The 12,909-nt window shown below is 48.4% G+C and overlaps 1 protein-coding gene across 22 annotated transcripts in view; it reads right to left on the bottom strand.

Annotated features, from left to right (window-relative positions):
- ZNF618 (zinc finger protein 618) overlaps window positions 1-12,909 on the bottom strand; it is a 184,371-nt gene that overhangs the window by 96,272 nt on the left and 75,190 nt on the right. For 15 of the 22 annotated variants that reach the window (XM_049711820.1, XM_049711824.1, XM_049711821.1 and 12 more), the window contains exon 1: window positions 956-5,852. The exons of 4 other annotated variants lie outside the window; for them this stretch is intronic. In XM_049711820.1, coding sequence (XP_049567777.1) covers window positions 956-1,395 — 440 coding nt within the window. In that variant the 5' untranslated portion in view covers window positions 1,396-5,852. Of the gene's footprint in view, window positions 1-955; window positions 5,854-12,909 lie in introns of those variants that run through there. 3 more of the 22 variants (XM_049711822.1, XM_049711826.1, XM_049711839.1) reach the window with 2 other exon arrangements.

Raw genomic sequence — 12,909 nt, 5'->3', positions numbered from 1 at the left:
TTAGACCTTGCTTCTTAGATCGCGTTCAGTGATATGGTTCTAGCTTGTGGTACTTGGTTCCACTTTTGTATTTATTTTCCCAACTGAACATGGCTACTCAAAGCCACTGACGGAGTGGTTCCAAGCTTGAGGGGTAGAGTGGAGGCTACCAGAGAAGACTCTGGGTTAAAAGAACTGGAACCCAGGTAGCTGACACCATTTTTCGGTAGGTATTTATAGAGTTCAGACTAGATGTGTGATTCTGAGCAAGGCCTTGGGGGACTGATACTAAGATGAATCAGACATGGTTCCTTATTCATTCACCCAAATACTACCCATTAAGTGCCTACTATGTACTGGGCACCAGGGAAGTTACTGGGGACACAGCAGCAACGAGAACAGTGGGGGAGACAGGCCGCGATTATTTATTTCATGCTACCCATTTATAATTACCAACTGAGAGACATGCTCTGAAGACAAAGTCCTGGGTTCCATGAGCATCTTTAACAACAGGATCCACTGAGACTATAGGATCAGGAAGGGCTTTCTTGAGGGAGGATGCTGGAACAGGGCACACAGAGCTCCCATCCAACAGTGGGAATGCGAAATCTAATGCAAATGGAGCTAACACAAGCTGGGTGCCGGTGAGCAAGCAGAAGGATGCCATCTTGCCAAGCTGGGAAGCCTGGGTCCCTGAACCCCGCAGGGCTGGAGACTTCTCTGAGGGTCTCCACCTCTGGAGGAAGGACATGGCCAGGCTCACACAGGGAGCTCCTGACCAGACCCCAAGCCAGAGCCCAGAGGCTGAGGGAGGCCCCTCATTGACTGGCCATGTTTCCAACTACAAGGGAAACCCATGGGAAATGACCAATGTCTTTATTCCTCTAGGTTACGGGACCCCTCCCCAAGCCCTTGCTATCTGAGGACAAGTATCAAGAAATAAACCAGGCTTCCTGGGAATGGAACGAGCACATGCCTTGTCTGTTTCATACGAGTTTCCAGGTATAGGCAGGTTCTTCTCCTCTCTGGTGGGCAGCCACGTGGACTGGAGCAGGACCCTATTACTGACATCATCACCATCACCATCATCATCACCATCATCATCATCGTCGTCTTTGTTGGCGTCATCAACAGCTGGTCATTACTGAGCACCTGTAAACCAGGCTGAGGAGTTTCGGCTTTACTCCAAGGCTCACAGGCTGCCCAGAAGGCATGTGCGCCTCTGGAAGCAACTGCTGGCTGCGGTATAGAGGCAGGGAGCCCAACACGGAGGCCACTGTCATCTTCCAGGGAAGAGATGATGCTTTTGGGAACGAACCGCAGTGGAGGAGAGAAAGCCCCAGGACCTAGAGCTATTGGGAGTGACAAAGATCTCCTGCGATAGCATTTGAAAGGCACCCAGGGTGGAGCTGGCATGCAGTAGTTGCTCAGTAAGTGACAGGTTTACAAATAAATGCACCACTGCAGCTGCTGAGGAACGCTGTCAGCCTGGGATCGTGTGCAGAGGGCCAGGAGTAAAAGGTGAACCCACTTCCACCCCTGAGGCCTGACTCATGGGCCTTAGAAGAAGTGGTGGGATCCTGGCTCAGAGCGGAGGGGCAGGTGCCTCCCCTGGGCTGCCATGTGGGACTACAAGACTCGTTCTCATCCCAGGGCGCTGGATGGGACCACAATGGGAGCCCACAGTCCCTCCCCAGGACCAGCAGTCAAAAAGCCCTCAGGCTCCAGGACTGAGGAAGAGAGATGTGAAGGACCTCAGCAGCAAGGGTGGCAGTCACTGGGAACCAGGCGGGAGCACAAACTCTGCCACTTGCTAGCTGGACCCTGGGCGAGTAAATTGACCTCTCAGTGCTTCACTTCCTTCCTCTGTAAAATGGGAATGATGGGAGTGGCCACCTCACAAGCTGCTGTGAGGATGAAGTGAGCTCATCAGTCTCACACTTAGGGCGGGGCCTTTACATCCACAGGGCGTCAGCTTGTATTATTAGTCGGGCATCAGGGGCCCCGAAGGGGGATAACACCAGCGATCCCAAGAGGCCAGCATCTACTGAGCACCTCCTGTATGCCAGCCCGGGGCGCAGGCATCATGGGCACCGTCTCATTTAATCTCCTCAACCACCCTAAGCAGTAGGGACCGTTCCCAGCCCCACTGTCCAGGCGAGGACCCAGAGCTTGCAGGGTGTTGGAACAGCCGGGAAGAGGCTCAGCCGGGCTTCCAACGCAGACACTCCGATTCCGAGTTCACGTTCTCAAACCCAGTGCCATGCTGCTCCAAGGCCCAGAGGGGTGACCTTGGCGAGTGAGTTTCCCCATCTTTAGAAGAGGACACGCTCCTCTGGGTGCATAAATGCTGCTCTGTTTGTTTTCTTTTGAAAAAAGAAATGCATCTCAGTTCTTAACCATCACACAGTTAATCTCTCAATTTACAAAAGAGCAAGTCACGTGACTGGATTCCACAAAAATTCTCTCTCCAGGTTTATGATTTTACAGAAAACTCCAGGGAAAACTGCCTGGAGCGAGTTAAAACCAGATCAGCCATAAACCATGTCCTGGGTACAGCCTCACCAAGCCAAGACTCAGATTACTCATTAAATACATGATAAATATTCATTTCAGATCAGCAGGAAGTTGGGGGTGGGGGTGGGGCGTAAAAAAAGAAAAACTTTTTTGCTTCATGGGAAAAAAAACCATATTATGAATACAGAGGGTTGCAACCTTCAAATTAGTGAACTCCAGGATTGGGGAATTGGGGGACAGAGTTTTTTCAAAGTCAACCCCTTAGATATTTTTAAACAAGGCAGCAAGTAAGGGCAACTCCAAACCTCTTCAAGGGGACCAGGTAAAGGGCTTAGTGAGGCGGGCGTGCCCAGACAGTCCTCAGGGAGGAGCAGCAGTCCCCCATGCCAGGAGACCCCCTCTGACTGCTGGCAGAGGCAATGTCTGGCCCTCCATTTGCCCACCCGTCCAATGAGGCTGCTGGGCTGGCAGTGTCTCAGAAACCTTCCAACTCTGACATCTGGGGTCCAGCAGACCTGACTCCAAATTCTGCCTGGGACACTTACTAGCTCTGTGACCCGCCTCAAGTCACATCACCTCTCGCAGTCTCAGTTTTCTCCTATGTAAAACAGACAGAAAAAGCCCCACGAAACACAGCTGTTGGTTAGAATAAAAACATATAAAGTCTGTTAACATTCTCAGCTAGTGCTAAAAGTACTGTATGAGCACAGATCTGGATGATGTCATTATGATTCCACTGGTGGTGGTGAGTAAAATTAATACAGTAAAAAAAAAACAAGAACATGTTCTGATGACTCCAACAGGATTTAGTAGTTCCCAGTAGAGAATCTGGATCCGGATGGCCTAGGTTCAAATCCTGACTCCACCACTTACAAGCCATGTGACGCTGGGTAAATCACTTAACCCTCTGAGACTCAGTTTCCTCATCTGTCAAATAGGAGAAATAATAGTATTCACCTTACAAGGTTACTTAGGACTACATCAGTTAATATATTAAAGCTCTCAAAACAATGCCTGGCATATAGTGCTCTACAAGTATTAACTATAAAAATAATTATCATTTATTAAAATGATTTATCATTTATTAAACTTTAGCTATATAATTATCATTTACTAAAATTCGGGCAAGTCCCTTTCTTCCTCTGAGCCTCAGTTTCCTGAGTTATAAACGGAGAGTTCTGATCAGATGAGCTCTGAAGACCCTCCTAGTTCTGAAACTTGCTGGCCCTGTTGTTTGTTTCTCCCCACGCTGTCCCACTGCCTACACTGCATTCCCCTCTGACCGGCTGGACCCCAGGTCCTGCTCCAAGAAGCCTTCCCTGACCACAGGGACAACCTCCTACAGCACCAAGGGCGTGCCTGGGCAAACCTGGGAACATCATCGCTCTCTGCAGTCTTGCTCCCAACTAAACTGCAAGTTCCCTGAGGGTGGCTAGTTTTTTAGAGCTCCTCTGTGGCTCCACAGCGCCCAGGGCTGTGTTGCACACAGATGGAGTGTAATAAAGGTCAGTCCGTTGATTTAAAGAAGAAAGGAATCGTACTGCCAATACTTAGAGAACCATTATGTGAATGGGGTCCAGGGAATCATCTAGTCCAAGAATGGCAAACAGGCTTTCTTTTCAGCGCCAATTCTCATCTATTAGACATGGCTGCCTGGGGCAATGTGTTGAGAAAGATTCTGGGGCCGTATCAGAGCTCAGCTAGTAAGAGTGCTGTGACTGATTATTGATGTCTGCAGTGAGCGAGGTAAAGCTGGGGACAGTAGCATGCTTGCCCCCACTAATCTAGTCCAACACTCTTCTTTTACAGATAGAGAAACAGAGGTCTCCTGATCCCCAAAGCACCCATTTTCCAGTCACCACATTCTCATTTGCAAAAACATTTCCTACATGAAGAAGGAGCCATGGTCTTTTAAAATTTGGAGTAAAACGAGACACCAAAGAAGAGAGAAGACCAGATGGACTTCCCTGGTGGCACGTGGTTAAGAATCTGCCTGTCAGTGTAGGGGACACGGGTTCGAGCCCCGGTCCAGGAAGATCCCACATGTCACGGAGCAACTAAGCCCGTGAGCCACAACTACTGAGCCTGTGCTTGAGAGCCCACGTGCCACAACTACTGAGCCCACGAGCCACAACTACTGAAGCCTGTGTGCCTAGAGCTCATGCTCCACAACAAGAGAAGCCACCGCAATGAGAAGCCCGCACACTGCAATGAAGAGTAGCCCCTGCTCACCACAACTAGAGAAAGCCTGGGCGCAGCAATGAAGACCCAGCGCGGCCATAAATAAATAAATAAATAAATGTATATATATAAAAAAAAGAAGACCAGAGACAGAAGAAATACACACAAAAAAACTATGTGCAAAACACAAGGCTTACTTTGGCTGTGAAAAGAAATAACTACAGAAGGGCAAAGTAGATGCTCTAAGAAAGATTTTTTCTTTTTAAAGAAAGGAAAGTCTGGAACACATGCTCAAAGTAGAAATCTTACAAATTCCTATTGCAAAATAACTCCTGGTCAGCCAACCACGATCTCTATAAATATATCGCAAGATCAACAGCCCAGGCAAATAGGGGGAGGGGGAGAATGACTGCACGAATTTTTTTAAAAATCAAAATAGTTCTTCTCACAGTTGGAAAGGAAGGAGGCACCCATCATCCTACAAAATGAGAGGCCCACGAAGAAAAGAAAGATTGTAATTCTACACATCCCAATGGCCACCCGCGGAGAAATCTAGACAGCCAGACTATTTTGAAATTATTCTACAATTCTGTTTTCTTTGCAGGGGGAAAAAAAAATCTGGTACCTGAATTCATTAGGGCAGCCATTATCTTACCACGGCTTCCATGGGATTATTCAGGGTGGGAACAGCCAAAGGCTCTATGGGGCCTGATCTGGGTGGTACATCCTTCAGGGTCTGAGCCAGAAAAAGACAAGCCACTCTAGGTCTTTCAAGTAGAGGCAATTTAATACAGGGATTTGAGTAGAGAAGACACACAGGGGGCAGAAAGGCAACCGTGGATTAGCCCATGAGGAGCTCTGCTACCACCTCCAGGCCTGGAGAGAGAACGGTGTTACCAGAGTTGGGGCAGTTCGCAGGAGCTGCACAATGGGAGTGGTTCAGAGACGGAGGGGCTGGAGCTACACAGAAAACACCATAGGAGGTAGAGAACGAGTGGGGAGAAATACCCTGGGCTTTTCCCTTCTTCCCACCTTCCTATGTCCCTGCTGTGCATCCTTCTGGCTAAACTGTCTGAAGGCCAGAGGGCAAATACACCTGGGAAATGTAGTTCCTTGCAATTCAGAGCACACAGGGGAAAGAAAGGGATGGAGTTGAGGTCAAACCAACAAACCAACAGTTTGCAAACCAAACTGGATTCTGCAATATCCAGTAGCCACAGCTCAGGGCTGAAAGCACCCTGAATATCTGATAAATGGAAGCCTGGCCCTCCAGTCCCAGTGCCCCAACATGTGGGATGCTTGAATGGCCTTCCACCATATTTTTGCTTCTGGCCTTTGCTGAGAATCTACTATTGACAGAAAACTCATAATGTGGAAAGCTAGTTGTCCCCAATGTTACTCAGAAGACCCAAGTACCCAGTGCACACTCTAGAATCATCTCCTGACCAGATCTAGAACACTCAAGGGGACATTCAAGGGGATCAAGAGTGGAGGCTCTGAGGTGCCAAGTCTGATGCCAGCTGGGCGGGCTGCAAGGGAAACACTCTGAGCGTCCCAGGACTGTGTCCACCTCCAAGGCCACTCCAGATCCACAGTGAAACTTCATGCTGGTGGTTTTTGAACTGTATCATAAAAGACAGGAGCGTTCCTGTCTCACAGGGCACAGACTCAACCCCGTGTCCCTCTGTGTCCTGGCTGTGGCTGAAGGCTTAGTTTCACACTACATTCTGCAAAGAAAGGAAGGGCCCTTCCCTTTCACTGAAGGCTCCATTTCCTCTCTCCCCAAGACACAGGGCCGATCTCTCTCCCCTGTTTTCTTAAAGCACTTATTGCCCAAGCCATTCAAATAGTATCGATCAACTAGCCGGTACACTCAGTCATCCTTTTATGACCTGTCTTCCCAGCTGGACCATATATCTTCCCCGGGCAGGGGCCATGCCTTTGGATTCCCCAGAGCTTACCACATAGCCCATCAGGCAGAAAGCACCTACACAGTATTCTTAAAGGAGAAAATGACCCAGGCTCCCCAAATGCCGAGTGTGGGATGGGGCAGGAATACCACTTTCTATCGATGCCTCATTTTTATTTACTGATTGATGGGATGTTTACATCCATTACTTCATTTAATTATTTACAAGGTAGGAGCCACGATTTCCACTTCGGACAGGAGGGAGTGGAGGTTAAGGGACTTTGCCCAAAGTTCCTAGTTACTGGCAGGGCCGAGATTCAAACCCAAGTCTTCTTCTAGGACAAATACCAAACTCCTTCCGTCTTCTGGCTCCAGTCTTCCTTTGCAAGATCCCCTGTCTTGCTTCTCTTTCATGAAATGAACTGATTTAATGAAATCATTAAGTGACAGAAGTTAATATATGTAAGGCACTTAGAACAGTGCCCGGCACAGACTAAGTGCTATGTAAGTAACAGCTACCACTGTCTTCACCGTTACCATCATTATTATTTCTCCATCTCCATTAAACTCATTTAAAAAGGTCAACCCACCACAACATCTAGAGGCAGCAAACTTGACAGCCAAAGCAGTAGAAAACAGAAAACGCCTACATTTAATTAAAACTGGAAAACTACAGAAGCTCAAATGACTTAACAGTTAAGAGGAGGCATTCAAAGACATTGTATGATTCTCAGAAGTCTACCCAAAGCAGTCTACCTGGTACCCTGTACCAGGCAACCAGCAACACTTTATTCAAAAGTAAGCTCGAATCTTCTTTCCTGACTGACTTCACTGGGCAACACTTTCAGTGCACAAAATACAGTACTTTCTCATCCATGCACAGTCTTTAGAGCCAGAAAGCCTGTTTTACAGAGGGAAAATAAAGGCCCAGAGTGGAAGTAAAATGTGTGAGGTCACATGTACTTTAATGCAATCTGCAAGTCTCTAAAGTTAAAGTGGTAGCTTTATCGGGCCTAGTCCTTTGCTAAGCCCAATGTGGGACTCTGCAATCATGGGCACTGAATGTATGTTTTAGGCCAGGCATGTAAAAATCAGTATTTCAGCCACCAGTTCATGGCTCGGCCCAAAGTCTTTGGGCAAATAAAACAGGTCATCAGCTACCGACCCCAGCTAAGATAGAGGATGAGAAGGCGGCATTCTGCCATGTCAACTCTCCCAAATGGGATTCTTCTAAGAATCTCCAAAGCAGTGGTGTGCCCTCAGCTGTCACATCCACTGCTGCCTTTCTCTAAGTTTAACTTGGCACACTGTCGCAACCAACTTACCGGCTCTCATGTCCTTTGACCATGTTGGGGAACAAATTCTATCCATATTGTACAAAAGAAAGAAAACGATTCATGTACAAAGATGTCCACAGCATTATTTATAATAAAAACTAGGGAACGACCTATATGTACAACAATGTAAATAAATATTTCCTTACAAAGCCATTAGAATGGAGGCTTACGAATGGTGGAGAGCTACATGAAACACACTTACGTACTAAAGTGAAATGACAAGAACAGAATCAAAACTACATATATAACTACAGAAACACTGCTTGCACATATATAATATACTGAAAAGGGCTTCCCTGGTGGCGCGGTGGTTGAGAGTCCGCCTGCCGATGCAGGGGACACGGGTTTGTGCCCCGGTCCGGGAGGATCCCACATGCTGCGGAGCGGCTGGGCCCGTGGGCCATGGCCGCTGGGGCTGCGCGTCCGGAGCCTGTGCTCCGCAGCGGGAGAGGCCACAACAGTGAGAGGCCCGCGTACCGCAAAAAACAAAAACAAACAGAAAATATATATATACCGAAAAGCGCCAGCCCTGGATGGCTCAAAAATATATGATTTTTTTCCCCTCCTTTCTGATTAGCTTTCTATCATTATTGCTTTTGAGGAAAAACTCACTATACTTTAAAAGACCCATGCTGCACATCTATAAAGGCAGGTAGTCTAGACAAGGAGATTTCCTGGGATGCTACCCTTCTCCAGATTGAAGACCTGTGACTCTACAAAGACCTGCATCTACACTCTGTCCTCTGAGGATGTAGCCACTTAAGCAAACATGGTGGTTGAGCCCAGGTACACACCAATCCACTGGGAAGCACTCAGCGCATTCAAGTCCCACCTCGGAGCAAAACAAGATGACCTGGAGAGTACCTTTAAGCACTAAGCTTTTCTCTAAGAGGCTCTTGGGAGAGGTAATGTTTAAGCCTATTGCCTTTTTAATACAGTAGACCCTGAGAGTGAGGTTTTTATATTGTACGTAATTGCAGCCACAAAAACTATACGACTGCTAGTGTGTATTGAGATACTGTGCTGTGCCAGTGACTCTAAAAGGCTCATTAAATATGTGAGAAGTCATCCAACATCCTCATTAACTAGGGATTATTCATCCACTTTAGAACTGGGGAAACTGAGGTCCTGAGAGGCAAAGTGACTTGCTGTTGTAGGGAACTGGATCCAAGTGAGAATGTTCACAGATGAGTAGTCCAGCCGCACGGCACAGTCTGGAATATGAATAGAAGGCGGGCTTCTATTATAAACCATCTCATTTTGTCCTCACCACTTAAGTGTACAGTGAAGAATACTGCTGCCACTTTCCTGGGCCTTTCCAGAGTTCCTAACGCTACTGTGATTTTATAGATAAAGGAAGTGAGGCTCAGAGAGGTAAAGTTACTTGCCCAAAATCACACAGCTAGTAGGCAAATCTGTACCCAAGCTTGTCTGGCCGCAAAGCCCATACACTCAACCATCGTGCCATACCTAACTCCCCCACCAAAAATATGAAATAAGAGTCCTATAAGGAGTCAGACTGCACCACAACATAAGGAAATAATGTTTAGAGCCGCATAGCTATCCCAGAAGTGGTGAGCTCCCTGGGGGAGGTGTGTCATTAGAGGGAGGACAGCCATCTGGTGAAAAAAATAATCAGTATTACAAGCAAAAGGATGGATCAGCTCTGGGGAGAAGGGAGAAGAGGGAGAGGGGAATGAAAGGGGTGGTGCTCCTTGCCAGGATATTCCAGTCCTGGATTCCTCTGGAAGATCTCAGCCCTTCCTAACACTCCTTCAGACCAGCTCTAATCATCCAGCTTTTTCGGCCTCCATACTCAAGGGCCACCAAATATTTCATTTCCTTTTCTGCCCTTTTCCTGGCTTCACAAGTGTAGTAAAAAGTTAATGAATCTATAAATTGCTTACTGGCTTAAAAACATGAAAGAAATAGTTAATGGAAATTTCAATGAAAACACCCCATCCGCATAACTGATGGCAAACCCAGGGCCGAAATGCCTGGGATTTCATGGCCCAAACCAGGTGTCATGAAAGCTTGAAAACATTTACTGAGAGAAAGCGGGGTTCCAAGCTCATCACTGTCTGAAAGACGACCAAGTCTCCACTCCAGGCTTTGAAGGGGCACCATGCATTACATCTACCCTAAGGGAAACGCCGTCAGCACATTCCTTCATCAAACTGGGAGACCCTGTTTCTGAGAAAAGGAAAATGGCACAGAACCAGGAATCTGTTCTGAGGCAAGAGGCCAAGGCTTGGGACTCGACTCCAGAAATGAGAAAAGTCGTGATAACTGAAGAGCCATCATGTGCTGCTGGGGTTCTCCAGAGGAGTCTATCAACGTAAAATTGCCCCATTTCCCCTCCTCTGGAAACGCAAGTTAATGGGAGAGGGATATGCGTATTTCGGAAAAGTGTCCAAGGCCACGCTGGTACATCCTCCCTATTCAAAAGTACCACCTTGATGTTTATTCTATGTCAAGCACAGAGCCAGAACCTTTACAGACTTTATTTCTCATACGCCCCCTACAACGCGGAAAGGTAAATATGACCATCATTTTAATCCGGCAAGGAGACGGAGGTTCAGAGAAGTTAAAAGTCACAGAACACAGCTAGTATATCCCCATCACAGAGTGTAGACACTTGGGGAGTCAGCACTCAAGAAGAATCATCCAGGCTTTCTTCAAAAGCCTCTAACGGGGCTCCAGCCTCCATTCAAGGTCCTCCAATCCAACAACCTCCACCTGTAGCCCGCAGAGTTTTTATAAGATAGAAATAGGACCCTGTCGCTCCCGTTTAAACCCTTCACAGGCTCCCCTTCTCCTGCCAAGGCAAACACTACACTCCGTCCCAGCTCCCGCCACCGCAATCCTCACGCCGAATGCTCCAGCTACACCGGGGTTCCTGCAGCTGCCCCCCCACCCCCGATGTTCACTGCCCGGCTAATTCTCCTCCCCATCCTTCAAGTCTCATCTTAGACATCACCTCCACCCGGAAACTTCTCAACATCCCCACCCTGCCCTACTCCACCTCCCATCTCCCTGCAGCCACCCAAGGCAGGGCTGGATCCCCTCTGATGTACACTCTTCCCAATGGCCCCACTGCTCAATTACCTACCTGCCTGCCTCCTTCCCCAGGCCATGGGCGGCCCCCAGGCACAGACCAACGCTTGTTCACCTCTGAGCACAGGGCCTGGCCCGGAGAAAAGACCCGGAAAATGCTGAGAACGGGCAGGGTGGCAGGTGATGCCGCTCTACAGCATCCTTGTCACGCAGTAGGTTCAAATCCTGAACCAGGTCCAGCTCCGCCCAGCCTTCCCCTGCTTCCCCAAGGGAGAATCACACGGACTAGCGGCCCACAGTTACTGGGGACATTGGAGCGTTGGCAAGAGCAGGAAGAAATGTCATTTCCCCCAAATCTTCAACCTCCTCGCCTGTTCATTCTTTTCTCAGCGGCTCTAAGAGTATAAAAATGGTCGAGATAGAGTCAGAGAAATGAGAGCCAGAGGGAGCAGAGGGGGACAGGAAAGCACAGGAGGACAGGAACAGGATGCCACAAGCGCGTGCAAAGGAGAGTGGAAACAGGCCGGAGTTTGCCCTAAGGGTGATCTGGGTCAAAGGCAGAGCTACTGGACATCCAGCCCGCCAGCAACCAGGGCTCTCAAAGAAGCACGCAGGGACGAGAAATACCTGGAAATTGTAACAGCTGCTTTCAGTTTGCAGAGGTTTTGAAGCCTCTTTCTCTTTGTTTTTCCCCTAAACCAGTTACAATTAGCGTTGAGGGATATAATTACGTTGTTAGTCTAATTGCCTGTTTGAAGCAGGATCTACGGGGGTTTAATGGAAGATTTGAGGGGGAGGGCAGATAAAATAAAAAGTCAGGATAATCACAGAAGAGATGTGTAATGTGACTTTCTTCCCAGGTAGAGACAAGGCCTGAACCGTGCCAGAGGCCAGGGAATTGTCTTCTGCGCCAGCTCCCTCGCCCGGCTGGGCGGGGAACGGCGCTACCAGGCGGCGCGACTTCACTGGAAATTGATTTTGGAGACGCTGACCTAATTAATCAGGAAACGATCCTAGAAAGGCCCTCGGATTTGGAGCCTTTGCACTATTATTGGCAGTGACACACTTACACGTCAGTGGGCAGTATTTTCCCCAGTGGAAGCCAGCATGGTGGTGGCTGACAGAGCTGGGCTGTGTGAGGCCAGAGACCTGCCTTCGCTACAGTAGGGTGGTCCTGTGCAGGGGGAACACACAGTTCTGTGGCCCTGGGGACAGAAGTCAGAGGGAGGCAGCTCTGAGCTCAGGATGAAGAGGGAAAGAGGGCAATTGAGAGGTAGTGAGCACCCTGACAACAGAGGCATTCAAGTTAGATGACCTTGTGATGGGGATGCAGAGAAATCAGCTAGGAGGAAGAACCAAATGGCTTTGAGGGACTGTACAAACCACTCCTGTCTCCAGACCACAGAGGGGAAAGGGGTCTGCAGGGACAGTGAGGGAGAGAAAGGTTCTCTTCACATCAGAGGACCCTTCCTGCCTTCTATGGGACTTCACTGTGAAGACCCAGCCCTCATATCTGGGTGGCAATGGAACTGCTCCTCTAATGATTTTCTTCCAAATACAGGCAGCAATTTGCAGTAACCAAAAGCTACCTCCATGTGGAAAAGTGAAGGTCCGATGCAGAAGTCAAAAGCGAGGCACCTCATGTGCAGTCATGGCCACTGCAGTGGCCTAGCTCTGTTCCAGGGCCTCTTCCTCCATCATTCCATCTAATACAAGCAAAACACCTGGACTGGGAACCAGAGAGCCTGCATTCAAGCCTGATCTTGCCACTCTGAGGTTAAGAACATAGGCAGAGATCAATTGCCCCACGGTCCTCCAGTTTCCCATCTTGGGGAGAAGGGGGAAAATGGATCATCTCATAGCAACCGCCCCTAGTTCCAGAATGTAGAAAAACAGCACACTTCCCTATCCAAGCCAGTAAGTGCAGAG

Source organism: Orcinus orca, chromosome 6, assembly GCF_937001465.1.
Source record: "Orcinus orca chromosome 6, mOrcOrc1.1, whole genome shotgun sequence".
Lineage (NCBI taxonomy): Eukaryota > Metazoa > Chordata > Mammalia > Artiodactyla > Delphinidae > Orcinus > Orcinus orca.
This window is presented reverse-complemented; position numbering and strand designations above follow the sequence as displayed.